Source organism: Microtus pennsylvanicus, chromosome X, assembly GCF_037038515.1.
Source record: "Microtus pennsylvanicus isolate mMicPen1 chromosome X, mMicPen1.hap1, whole genome shotgun sequence".
Taxonomy (NCBI): Eukaryota; Metazoa; Chordata; class Mammalia; order Rodentia; family Cricetidae; genus Microtus; species Microtus pennsylvanicus.
In genome coordinates, this window is record NC_134601.1 from 74,721,001 (window position 1) to 74,735,445 (window position 14,445).

The following is a 14,445-nucleotide window of genomic DNA, read 5'->3' on the forward strand; positions in this document are numbered from 1 at the left end:
GCTTTTATTTGGTTTGCCTTCACTGCTTTTCTTTTCCCTCTTTATTCAGTACATACACTTGTTTAATTACCACAAAATCTTATTCTCTATCACCTGTTACCTCCTTAGTCTAGCATGTCATCTAATTGATCTGATTGAAATGAGCTATTATTTAGCAGCTTTAGTAGTTTTAACTATTATTTGCTTCAGAGTGTATATTGTTTTTCCAGCTCTCTCTCTCTCTCTCTCTCTCTCTCTCTCTCTCTCTCTCTCTCTCTCTCTCTCTCTCTCTCTCTCTCTCTCCTCTCCCTCTCTCTCTCTGTCTCTCTCTCTACCTCCAGCTGACCTCCAAGAAAGATGAAGCAATTACATGTCTCTTTGAAGGTTCTAAGGTCAAAGCTTGATGGCTCCCTTGTATCCAGACCATTGATCTTCAGACTATGTCAATTTTCACTTTCAACAGAGTTGCTTGTTAAAGCCTTAACCTTTGTGAAATCTCTTTCCTAAAATCTGTTGAACTATTCATTTCAGCTGTCTTGTATTGAATGAAAGCTGTCCTCAAAGGCGGAGAACACTTATGAACTAGAAGATAGGCTCACCTAATATTTACCTAGATATGACCTGGGTCCTACTAAAGACCTTCCACACCTTAGCTCATTTTCCTGCTGTGGTGTTTGATGCCATTACACATAGATGGCATTTCCCCGCAGTGTTTGATACATGATGCAGAGGTTGTGTTTTTAAATAAATTCTCACAGTTTAGTGAAGCTAAACTCACTAGTCAGTTTAATAAAACTCACATGAAATTAACTATGAAATATCGGTTTTTTACAGCTTTTGTTAATAAGTAGTTTTTGCTGTGTAATGTGTCTCTGCATGAATTAGTGGTCCCTCAGACTCAGATCTTAGCATCAGTACGAGATTCATTTCCTTGGGGCTGGAGAGAAGAATCAGTGGTTAAGAATTTCTGCTCTTCCTAAGAACCTGGCTTCAATTTCTAGTACCCACATGGCAGCTCACAACTGTCTCCGGTTCCTGAGGGATTTTTATGCCCTATTCTAGCTTCTGCATGCAAGTGGTGCAGAGCCAAAATCCATTCAAACCACTACCTACCCACATAAAATAGATAATTATGAAAAATTGAAGACTCCTTATAAGAGCACTTCTTTCATTCAGTTCCTTATCTTTTCACCCTAATAATTATGAATTATTCAGGGCAAATAAGAAAAAATGGCATATTTGCTCTTCCTACAGAAGACGTATTTGAAATTATATAAAATTTATTTATTCTGGGGCCTAGGGCATTCTTATTAATTGAATGATATATTTAGCTAAAATTGTTCTACATTGTTTACTAATTCAATAAGAACAGTAATTGAATAATTACAACTTTAACATTTTCTTGATGATTCACACAGTGTCTCACAGAGTTTCACTACTGTCATAAACATTCCTTATTAGCATTATGCAGACTTTTGACTTTTTGGCAGAGTTGGGCTAGAGAAAACTATAATCGATACATGTGATAACAGCAGTATTTTCTGTCTTCAACCAAAGAAATTTTAATTATAACATTTTAAAAGAAAAGAGGCAGAGGAATGATCATTACTATAATAAGAAATGAGCTGTAGGAATTGAGATTAGCAAGATTGAACCTTTCTATAAACACTTTATATTTTCATTATGGAGAATATTACCAGAATGCATTCATAAATTATTTAGTGAATGGCTTTTGTGTGCCAGGCCCGGTATTAGAAGAAAACGTTAAATACAGGGGAATCAGAACTAAGTCTACTCCATCTGTATGTCCCCAGATCTTATGTCATTGCCTGACATGCATAATGGATGCCTGCTGCTCAGAGAGAACTTGTACTCACAATGACATTTGACCTAGTGGCCTCATTTTTTTGCAAATTCCTTTTGTTGTTTGCCATTAATTTTGTGATCCAGTAACATAAAGCATTAGAGTGAGAGTTAGTATATATCATTTTAAATTCTGTATGTGTTATTTTAAGTAGTATTTTTAAAGCTATTATTCATATGCCATAAAATTTTCACATTTCAGGTGAAGCTCCGAGTTTTAAAAGCTATAGTCATAGAACTGTCTAAACAGCAGTAGAAACAACTGTAAAACACTTCTGATTCTGCCCTCTGCCAAAAAATTTTCATATCCATAAATAGCCACCTGACCTTTGTCCCCAACCCCCCTCCCTGACCTCTAAAGTACCCATTAATTCCTATCTCTATTTGCTATGCTTTTGTTTATTCTGAATAATATCAGTTTATATGATTGTCATCTTATATGTATATACTATTAAGTTACTATATAGCATTAAGTTGTTTTTCTGTCTGAAACATGATTTATGTTATCTTCACTTAGGGGAGATAAATTAAGGGTGGCTATGATTGTAAGAACTTTAATATTTTGTTGCATCCATCCATTCATTCATTTTTGTGTGCATCTGTAGGCACTGGTCAGAGAACAATTCAGGAATTGTTCTCTCCTTCCGTCATGTGAGTCCCACACATGATGGCACACCAGTCTTCAGGCATAGTAACCAGGGTCTTAACCTGCTGGGCCATCTTGCTAACCTTTGAGAATAATTTCTAAAATCTACCTTGTTCTGGACTGAAAAGCTTTCATTGTGTGAAATGCCATATTTCACCTTAGACTTTGTGTTTTCACATTCAGTAATTGCTTATTTATAAAAAATATCTTATTTACTATAAAGTCTAATCATGGCTTTGTTGGTATTTGGCCATATAGTATAATAAATTATGATTTTCAATTTGATAAAATTTATTTTTACTTCCAGAAAATGAACATATTGAAAAGCCAAGGATTCTATGGGCACTGTATTTCAATATGAGAGATTCATCAGATATCAGCAGAGATTGTTATAATGATTTACCATCCAACGTTTATGTGTGCTCTGGCCCAGACTGTGATCTAGGAAATGATAATGCAGTCAAACAGGTACGGCATGGCATTTCTTAATTTTGTATTAAAAAATTGATATACTGGGATAAGTGAGTGGTTTTTATCCTCCTGGGTAGAGGGGAAAGAAAGTAGTAAAACATCTTTCTTTATCATTTAATAATCATTGGCTTTTTGTCTGTGAACTACATTGCTACCTTAAATACTCTATCAACTGTTTTACCTCCTTAAATTGAATAAGGAATTATAAAGGCTTATTTATGAGAACTACTTTGAGAATAAATAATGAAAATTTTAGAAATATATATTACTAAAATGAATTTGAAATGCCAATATTCTTAAATATTGCTTCTAATAATCATTGGATTATTGGTGCATATTTAGAAAAAAATGTTGTTCTCCAGCAGCCTAAGCCATTTCCGGGAAGGTTAGAACAAGCAAAGTATGTAAGATTTTCTTTTTCTTTTTGTTTTTTTTTCTTTTTCATGACAGGGTTTCTCTATGTAGCTTTGCAACCTGTCCTGGAACTCACTCTGTAGAACAGGGTGGCCTCAAACTCACAGAAATCCACCTGCCTCTGCCTCCTGAGTTTTGGGATTAAAGGTGTGCGCCACCAACGCCCGACATATGTAAGATAATTTTACAGTGGTCTCATGCATTTCTTAATCTTGGAGAGAATGAGTAATGTAATTTTACGTAATGAACATAACACCATTAATGTTTTGACTCAAGCCAGTGCCCCCAAAGCTGCTGTTGTAGTTGCCAAAAAGTATGTTAAATCCATGTGGACTATTCTAGGTAGAACGGTGAAGAAGGGCACACTTATTTTATATGCCAAAGGTACACTCTGATTCCAGTAAGCAGAAGATTCTTAGGACATATTTTAAAACCCCCTTTTTTACCTTGATAGGAAGAAAAGAAGAGAAGGCATGCTTTGAGGCAAATGTGGAAACTTTTGTCAGGTCCTTTTGGCACTTTCATCTTTTAATCAACAAGTCAATAATTTAATGATTTTTAGTAAATTTTGTTCTTCGCAATTCCATGTATGTACATTGTGTGTTCTAAATACTCATTTACCCATTCCTATTTCCTTGCCAACCATATCAGTAATCTCCCCCTACACACACACACACACTCACACACACACACACACAGAGAGAGAGAGAGACAGACAGACAGACAGACACCCTACAAATCTCTTTCCCTGTTTACCAGCTTTGGTTTTGTTTAATGCCTCCATACAGTTTAATTAAGGCCAAGTATGTAACCGTAACTTCAAAACTAACCCTGAGGAACTGAACTAATTAGTATGCAATGGGTTACTCTGCCTCCCCAGTTCTAGAATCTATTGGTTACCAAAATATATGCAGTAAGTGTAGATCACCTTCAGTCCCATTTCCTTCTGTACCTGGCAGTTATGAGGGTCCAGCTTCTGTGAACACAGCTGTTATGAATTCATGGTTGCCATGGCTATATCTTTCTTACTTAAAAGATGGTATTTCATGTCTTCTTTCCACCCCCTTGTCGGCAGTCTCCTGAGTTTTATGGAATGTGTGTATGTGGGTGGGGGTGACTATAAAACCACAGAAGACATGAATTCAATTATATTCTCACCAGTTGCAGCGATCTTTTAGTACCAAGTAGTTTTATTGAATCCTTAAAATACCCTTTCGTCACAGCAATAATGCTATGAACAGTGATGCAGCCTTTTGCTATAATTTTATAATTCATCATTAGAGCCTAATATTGGTCTTTGAAAATTATGCTAGACCCTGAGCAGTGTCACACAAACAGGGAATTACATCTCGTACCCATAGCTTAAGATTTGCATTTATGTCTTAAGCTAATAATGTTGTTTTTACTTAGTGACCCATTTTTCTTGAAAGAAGAAAATTTTCAAAAACCCTTTATCTAATTAACTTAGGTTAGGCTGGTATTTTTTCTGAGTAAACAAAACATTGTTTAAACCAAAATAAAATTTTAAAGTAAAGATTTATAATACAAGTGCTTTTATATATATACTGTATACTAGAAGATTACAGTTAAAAGGCAATTTTTCAACACAGTAATTTGCTTCACAGAAAGGTAACTTTCATGGGTTATATGAAATATAATGAAGAAAACAGCATTAATGTTTAAATACTCACTAACATGTTATATCTTATATCCACTTGAGGAAAAGTATGCTTTCTTTAAAGAGCATCAGTAATATTTATACATTGCCAATTTATTTGGATAAATTAAGCTCTAATTCCAGTATATCATCATGTGATTATATGAGTTACCTATTGCCAACTTCTGTTTTCTAATTAAGGAAAGTATTCATGAAAGCTCTCAGAATATTATCTTGGCTTTGCCTATATAAATTACACAGGCTCCTGCAGCGTTGTAATATATTTCTTTTTCATCTAAAATTCTACATTTTAGCTTTTGGAAATTTTGTTCCTTTCTTTACTTCATATTGCAAAGAGATTGAATATGTGGATCTGACTCTCTTGTATGCATATGTGACAGCTTATGATTCTAAGATGCACTGATGACTTACTAATAATACTTCTGGATCTGACTTTAGAAGCCTCCAGTTCAGTATGCGTAGATCTTAAGTGTTCTAACTACAAATATCCAAAATGATATCTGTGGTTGGTTTTATTTTTAAGTAACATAAAAAGTATTTGGAATCATTATGGCATTTTCAAACAAAACTTGATTGTTGTCACTCTGAGTTTGAGCCTTTTTCCTTAATATACTTTCCAAATTCAAGTGAAAGCATGTTTTATTTCATTTGATTTTGGTAACCATTGTACTATGTATGCCAAGATGTCACTATACATACACACTCACACACACACACACACACACACACACACACACACACACACACACACATATATATATCCAACTAAATGGTTAAATTTTTTAAGTATATACATAGGAAATGTTCTGTTTCAAAATATGTGTACACTTGAAGCCTACCTAAAAATCAAATTACTTTCAAATCCATATTAAATTAAAACAAATGGCTATGTGGGGTAAAGGTGCTTGCCATAAAAGCCTGACAACCAGAGCTCAAATCCCATAACCCAAGGTAGATGGAGAAAACCAATTCTGGGAAGTTGTCTTCTGGCCTCTACATGTGTACAGTGGCACATGTATACACACACACACACACACACACACACACACACACACACACACACAATAAAAATAAATAGTTCAAATCAACTTTAAATGTTTCTATGATTCTGTCATTACCCTTCCACCAAACTCCCAGGATAGTGAATGTCAATATTTAGGTTGTTCAGCCTGTGTCCTCCTCATTGCAACTTCTCAGCTCTGCCATTAAAGAGAAAACGCAGATATAGATAGTAGGTAAACTAATGAGAATTTTGTTCCAATAAATCTTTATTTAAAAAAAAATCAAGAGGTAGTCTGGGTTGGACCCTTGGGCCATAGATGGTCAAGTTTTGACCAAACAGATACAGCAAGAGATAGTCTGGGTTGGACCTTACGGCCATAGATGATCAACTTTTGGCCAAATAGATGACCTTGCGTATGTATTACAAAAAAGAGAGAAGCAGTATAGGAAATCAGTATGTTCTTTAACACCTTAAAATGACTCTTCTTCACCAGTTGCCAAAAATAAAAGCCCCCTATCATGATACAAAGCTTTAACTAACAGTAAAGTGGATTATTGCAACTTGCCACATCTATTATATTTATTATTAGTATCATGTTTGCTTTTTTTATTCTCTTACCTTGTCCTACTAAACTCAACCACATGTACTGGTTAAAACGTAATTACATAAATTTTTAAAGATGTGATTTTTTTATATAATGCCACAAATGCACATACATTTGAAGCTGATGTTCAAAAATTAATTTGTTCTTTCATCCTTGTCTAGGCAGAAACACTTTTCCAGCAAATCTGCCCAAATGAGGACTTCTGTCCAGCCCCACCAAATCCTGAAGATATTGTCTTTGATGGAGACAGTTCCCAACAAGAAGCATCAGAATCCACTGTTATATCAGAGACCAACTCAGAGACTCCCAAGGGAAATACAGACCTGGGATACCCAGAGGAGCCCTCTAAGTAGTGGATATGCATTAGACTTACTATCCTAATTTGAGAATTCTTCTTGGCTTCATAGTCCTCATGGATGGAGTATATGAAAACTTAGAAAGCAACAACCAATAGGCAAAATTACAAGACGAAATGAGTCCTAGAAATCTAAAGGGCAATTTTCTTCAAAGAAAGCATTTCTGGGAAAATAAAACACTTATAAAGCACATTGACTTGCCTATTTGAAGATAACAAACCTGTGAGATTAGCATTCCTGGGAATGTAGCTATGATGTTAAAGGGATCCTATGCATTGTAAGTAATTATGTGGTGTTCACATAAATTTGCCACATCTGGAGAATCAGTTCTCATACTTATTTTGTTTATTTGAATTATATTTTCATTCTGGGTATGATATAACAGATAAGAGCATATGTAAATACAATAGAGTAAAGCTAAACTATCATAATCTGGCCAGAAGCCTATATTTGGAGTAAAAGTTGGTTTTATTTTATATGTTAAAAACTGAAAATGTTAATACTAAGGTGTTTAGATGATTTGCTAATCATGATTTGTTAGTAAGTAGTGACTTTGGTATAATATTATACACACTGGCTAAAGTTTAAAGATGAAACGTAAGAATGGAAGCATACATTTGGATAAGATCAGTGATCCTTCATGATTCTACTAAGTCAGAGTAACGGAAGCACTAACCTTGTTCACAGAACTAATTTGGTCATGGCTATGCTACTTAAAATATTGGGCAGCTTGTTTAACTTCTTCAGTTTCTGCAGATCTAAAGTGGACTACTGTGCCTAGTGTGTCAGAATAGTTATGAAGGGAAAATGTAGCACCATCCTTAGAGTGGCTCCTCTGGAAACACACTGTTTGGAACTTTCCCATTGGTTGACCTGTGGGTAAATATCAAACCAGCCTCACGATCACAGTGTTACATGTATTGCGCTAATTTTTTAAAATGCAGCCTGGTGGTGGTGGCACACACCTTTAATCCCAGGACTCTTGAGGCAGAGTGATTGTGAGGATCTCTGTGAGTTTGAGGCCAGCCTGGTCTACAAAAACTAGTTTCAGGACAGCTAGGACTGTTACACAGAGAAACCCTGTCTCAAAAAACCAAAAAAGAAAAGAAAAGAAATTAAAATGCAAGTCTGTTTCCTAAACTCATTAGTAACAAGTGGATTGGTAGTTTTTAAAGTCTTAGAAATATTTTATAAATTCATATTCCTCTTCTGGCAACTAAATATAAGATGATGGAAAACTAAACAGAATCTGACAGTTAATATACTGTAATACACTCTTTACATGCAAACATGAGGGCTATACAATGGCAGCAAACTTATTTGCAATGCCTCTATTTAAATTTCTCTGAGCTCTGATGGTCTACTTTCTTTGAGCAATAGTTTCGACCTAGAACTGCCTGTAAATAAATAAACAATAAATAAACCCAGTTTCCTGTCAGGGAGCCATGGCTCCAGTGAAAAGCACAGAGTTCTTCATGTGCAGCTGGTTCCTGGCCTGGCCAGGTTTCAGAGAAGATCTCAAAGGAAGCTCCCAGCAGAGAGTCTTGATAAACAGAAAAATCCAAGGACTGTTGCTCTTGCTGACCCCTTCAGATTGAATTGGATTGAGAAAAACAGGGAAAGCGTCCCAGACTCCCAGACTGCTCTTCTCAGGCTGCCTGCACTCCCGCTCTACAGCCCTCTCCTCTGTAGTACCCCTTCCCTTTTGTAATGCCACACAAATCAGGGACAGATTCACATTATGACCTACTTTGTCACAAAGCTTCAGCTCTTCAGTCAGCTGTTGTTTCCTGAAGCCCAACCAGGGCATGCACTAAATGCCAAGTACATACCTGTACTGCACCAGGTATTGGTCCTGCCTCTCCATGCCAGCAATAGAAAAGTTTCTCTTAGACGAGAGTATTAAGTTGGAATACAATCACAGTAAGGTTGCACCAATAAAAATGTTCTACTTTGTTATAATATCTAGAGTTAAGGATTCCTAAATGCAGCATGCACATTTATCTAAGGAGACAGTTAGGCTCTTAGATAGGCTAAGAGTAAATAGAAACCTCTAGACACTGCAGCTGTGTAAATTGTTGAGCAACTGTGTTATGCTTTCATGGCCTAGCTCATACTGTATCTTTTTCCATTCCTTTGATGACATCAAAACCAATTGCTCTTCCTGGCCATTTACTAAATATATTGTTGAAATGCTTAAAGCTCCTTAAATACCATGAAACTTTTTTAAAATTGTGGACAATTCTGCCGATTTCCTGTCACCTCAGAATGCAATACGAAACATTTTAAGAGCTTTTTCTTGTTTTCTTAATTACTGCAAGGAAATACTTGATTTTACTGTTTGAAGTTCCAAACAATACCAACAACAAACATTAAGATAGTGTTGTAAAACCGTAGATCTAAAGTCATATGAAGAAAATTGTTGTTTTACATAATGCAGATGTTTCAGTAATTTCAAATTTGAAAGTTACTGTAATCAAAGAATTTATACTTGTATGTTCAAAATATTTAAATATGCATGCCTGTTTCTTAGTAACCAAAAATCCTATCATTAATTTAAGTGATTGATATCAGATCCAATAACTAATCCTACGTTGCTTTTGTATATTTTTTCTAATTGGTGTGCCTGCCCAAGAAAACATAAATAATAGATGTCACTTTCTATTTTTCTATAGTAAAATGGCCACCACATCATGGGTAACTTATAGAATAGTGAAAATTTCTAAAATAATATCAATTATAAAGTTGATTGTTGACAATTATTAATTTCTGACAAGATTGTTTCTAGATTGTTTCTGTCTTCAATTTTGTTTTCTAGTTCCTAAATAGTAGCAATCATTTAAAGAAATTTAAACCATTTTCTTGCAAATTACTTATACACTGTTATTGGTATTAAATAATTTGTCTTTTGCTCAGTAAACTTTCTTATATGTATTTGAAAAAGCATGAATATATAATTGCATACTGTAACAGGGAGTTTTCAGAGGAAATAAAGACTTTCAATGCCTTTCCACTGTAATGGCCTATTCTTCATGCTTGAATTTTGTATATAGGGTTAGAGATGAACCTCAGTGGTAGAGACTTTGTTTAGCAAAGTCTACCTACTAGAACTTTTAGGAGTAGATAGCCTGTTCTATTGCACTTCCACTCCTCATCCAAGGTTCCCTTAGCTTATAGTCAACTCTGCATGTGTTTGATTATAACTTAATAAGGATTCTTTAATAGGAGACTGACTTAATGTATATTGATTGGTATAAAATACTAACCCAAAAACAACTTTTAAAAATATATAAGTGTTGGATGGTGGTTGCACACCACTTTAATTCCAGCACTCAGGAGGCAGAGGCAGGTGGATCTCTGAGTTTGAGGACATCCTGGTCCACAGAGTGAGTTCCAGGACAGCTGGGGCTGCACAGAGAAACATTGTCTCAAAAAACATGTGTGCGTGTGTATGCCAATAACTGAAAGTTTGTCTTGGATCTGGGTTACTTTTCTGCTCTTATACTGCTATTAAATGATTGTCAGCTATGTGTTTTGTTTAATTTGCAGGCATCTACCTACCCACAGTGGTAAATTAGTATGACAGACTACCAAACTGAGTGGCTTTAGTTTACTTAACAAAATATTCTAGATACCAATATTAATGTCACTATCAAAAAAGTCGATAGTAGTTTATCCTGAGATCACTGTTACGGAGGCTGTGAGGCATACATAAGCTATGGCTTTACAGTACGTTGATCACCTACAGCCTGCTTTCACATCTTAGAAGATCCAAAATGGTTTTTCATATTTGGTGATGAAAACTGGAAATACTTGATTCTCTTACAGCTTATTTGCAGTAGGAAAAATTATTGCTTCTGTTCTTTGTATGCAGAAATAATTCATTAAGCTATGGTTTTACTTGAACGAAATAATCAAAGATTACTGATATTTTCTGTCAATTCCAAGTAGTTCATGAAGCTCCTCAGAACATATCGAAAAGCTAATCTAACCAGAACTCTTGCAAAACTAGCAATTTTATCTGTGAGATTATTAATAAATCAACTCTTTGAAAGCTAAGGTTGATTGAATTTTTAAACAAGTGGCTGTGTATCCTTCAATCACCTTGTTGCTCATAGAGAATTAAGACTCTTTTAAGAAATCCTGTGATATGTTTGAATTCTCTTTAATTATAGCTGTTTAGGACACCAAGCAGTTTAACAGTGGGCTTTCCGAGTCACATTTTGAAGGCCATGTTCTTCCCATTAATGCAGTTTTGCTATGAACTCCAGTGAGAAATTCCTCCTCTGTGAGCTGCTGTGTCTCCTCTCTCTGGTGATGAGGATTCAGGATTCAATTTGATAGGCCATCAGTCATTAGAACTTGAATCCTAGGAGACTGTAGAGTCTTTTTGCCGATCTCTCTAAGATTTATTCTGGTAATTCCTATCAGTGCTAATAGGACTGGCTCCTGTAGATCTTCTTTCTATAAAGTGGACAATCGAACACTAAAAGAAACTGTCACGGATCAAGAAGTAGCACCGAGTAGCTCTACTCTGGATTTTCCTATGTGGTGGGAAAGCGTCAGTGTCAGCAGATTGTTGATAGAACCTGAAAGGCTCTTGATTTTCTATTTCCGTTTTAATACATAATAGAAACTTCCTCTTCTAAGAACTACCAATATAAGTTTCTCTCATACAAGAGAAAACTTTTTTCGATTTTGTTTATTGGTTGGTTATTGCTTGTTTGTTTTTGTTGTTTTAAGCAGTATCTCACAACATATCTCTAGATGGTCTAGAACTTACTATTTACACAAGATTGGCCTCAAACTCACAGATCACCTGCCTCTGCCTCTTCAGTGCTGGGATTAAAGGTGTGCACTACCACATCTGGCAAGAGTAAACGCTCAAATTAATTTTTTGAGACGTTCATACATGAGTACTATATGTCACTTCTGATTCCTCCTAATCCTATGTCTCTGTCCACTCTCGAAATCAGGACATCTTTAATTATTGTTACATATACACACCCCACAACTTACTGAGCCCATTTAGTGTTGCTTATATGTGCTAGCTTGGACCACTTGGGACTGCCTAACCTATCAGAAAGCTCATGCCCGCAGAAAACCAATAAATGCCTTCTCATCACTCATTGATAGCCTGTAGCTCTCTATGTAGGAGTGGAACCTTGTGAAATTTACACATTCAGTGTTGGCATGTCAACATAAAGATTGGCACAAGAGTGCGGACACATGGGAAAGTTGGAGGGAGGGGTCACTGCTCTCTAGAAGTGGTGGGACCTGGAGAGAATGGAGTTGATAAATGGGGTGGGCCAAAGTCTTCTGCACCACTTTTATTCAGAGCATCAGACAATTTATACACTGAGCATAAAGAGAAAACTCATGAATAATGTTCTCGTGGGTTCAAGTTGTGTACAGTTGCAAGGACAAGCCACACATGGCACAAACATGTTTTCCTATAGAGGCATATAAAGGGTAGTTTAAACATTAAATAGACCAGCAAGCAATAATGAGTAATCTGAAGTATAACACACTCCTGGTCGCTTAACGTGGAAGGAGCAAAAAAACAGTCTAAGAACAATTCCATGTTTTGAAGACCTTATAGTGTTCTCACAAGACTCTATTCCTGAACCATGTTCCAACAGGGACCAAGTGGTAGACAGATATGGTCAAAATGTACTGTTTAAATCTATGGAATTTTCAAAGAATTAAAAATTGTTCTGGAAATGTTGAACAATTTTTTTTTTAATTTTTTATTGAGAAAAAGAGGGAAAAAAAAGTTTCCCCCTCCTCCCACCCTTCTCCCCCTCCCCCAACTCCTCTCCCTGTCCCTCTCCAGTCCAAACAGCAGTCAGGGTTCCCTGCCCTGTGGAAAGTCCAAGGTCCTTCCCGCTTCGTCCATGTCTAGGAAGGTGAACATCCAAACTGGCTAGGCTCCCACAAAGCCAGAACATGAAGTAGAATCAAAACCCCTTGCCATTGTCCTTGGTTTCTCATCAGCCCTCATTGTTCGCCATGTTCAGAGAGTCCAGTTTTATCCCATGCTTTTTCAGTCACAGTCCAGCTGGCCTTGGTGAGCTCCCAATAGATCAGCCTCACTGTCTCAGTGGGTGGGTGCACCCCTCATGGTCCTGACTTCCTTGCTCATGTTCTCCCTCCTGCTCCTCCTCATTGGGACCTTGGGAACTGAGTCCAGTGCTCCAGTGTGGGTCTCTGTCTCTATCTCCATCCATCACCAGATGAAGGTTCTATGGTGATATGCAAGATATTCGTCAGTATTACTATAGGATAGGGTCATTTCAGGTTCCCTATCCTCAGCTGCACAAGAAACTAACTGGGGGCATCGCCTTGTGCTCCTGAGAGCCACTCTATGTTCAAGTTTCTTGCCAACCCTAAGGTGGCTCCCTTAAATAAGAATTGTGCTTCTCTGCTCCCCTATCCAACCTTCCTTTATCCCAATCATCCTGTTTCCCCAAGTTCCCCCCATTCTCCCCTTCTCGCTTTTCTTTCCACATCTCCGCTTACTCCCATCCCACCCACCCCCAAGATCCCAATTTTTTCCCAGGCAATTTTGTCTACTTCCCATATCCAGGAGGATAACTATATGTTTTTCTTTGGGGTCACATTCTTATTTAGCTTCTTTAGGATCACCAATTATAGACTCCGTGACCTTTATTTATGGCTAGAAACCAATTATGAGGGAGTACATCCCATGTTCATCTTTTTGGGTCTGGGTTACCTCACTCAGGATAGTGTTTTCTATTTCCATCCATTTGCATGCAAAATTCAAGAAGTCCTTGTATTTTACTGCTGAGTAGTACTCTAGTGTGTATATATTCCAGACTTTCTTCATCCATTCTTCCATTGAAGGGCATCTAGGTTGTTTCCAGGTTCTGGCTATTACAAATAATGCTGCTATGAACATAGTTGAACAAATGCTTTTGTCATATGATAGGGCATCTCTTGGGTATATTCCCAAGAGTGGTATTGCTGGGTCCAGGGTTAGGTTGATCCCGAATTTCCTGAGAAACCGCCACACTGATTTCCAAAGTGGTTGCATAAGTTTGCATTCCCACGTGCAATGGATGAGGGTACCCCTTCCTCCACAACCTCTCCAGCAAAGGCTATCATTGGTGTTTTTGATTTTAGCCATTCTGACAGGTGTAAGATGATATCTCAAAGTTGTTTTGATTTGCATTTCCCTGATCGCTAAGGAGGTTGAGCATGACCTTAAGTGTCTTTTGGCCATTTGAATTTCTTCTGTTGAGAATTCTCTGTTCAGTTCAATGCCCCATTTTTTTAATTGGGTTAATTAGCATTTTAAAGTCTAGTTTCTTCAATTCTTTATATATTTTGGAGATCAGACCTTTGTCAGTTGTGGGGTTGGTGAAGATCTTCTCCCAGTCAGTAGGTTGCCTTTTTGTCTTAGTGACA

General features: G+C 36.7%; 1 protein-coding gene across 1 annotated transcript in view; it reads left to right on the top strand.

The window, feature by feature from the left end:
* Window positions 1-10,033, top strand: part of Chm (CHM Rab escort protein) — a 173,468-nt gene extending 163,435 nt beyond the window's left edge. The window contains exons 14-15 of the mRNA XM_075957406.1: window positions 2,796-2,956; window positions 6,820-10,033. Coding sequence (XP_075813521.1) covers window positions 2,796-2,956; window positions 6,820-7,011 — 353 coding nt within the window. The 3' untranslated portion in view covers window positions 7,012-10,033. The remainder of the gene's footprint in view (window positions 1-2,795; window positions 2,957-6,819) is intronic.
* Window positions 10,034-14,445: the final 4,412 nt, after the last annotated feature.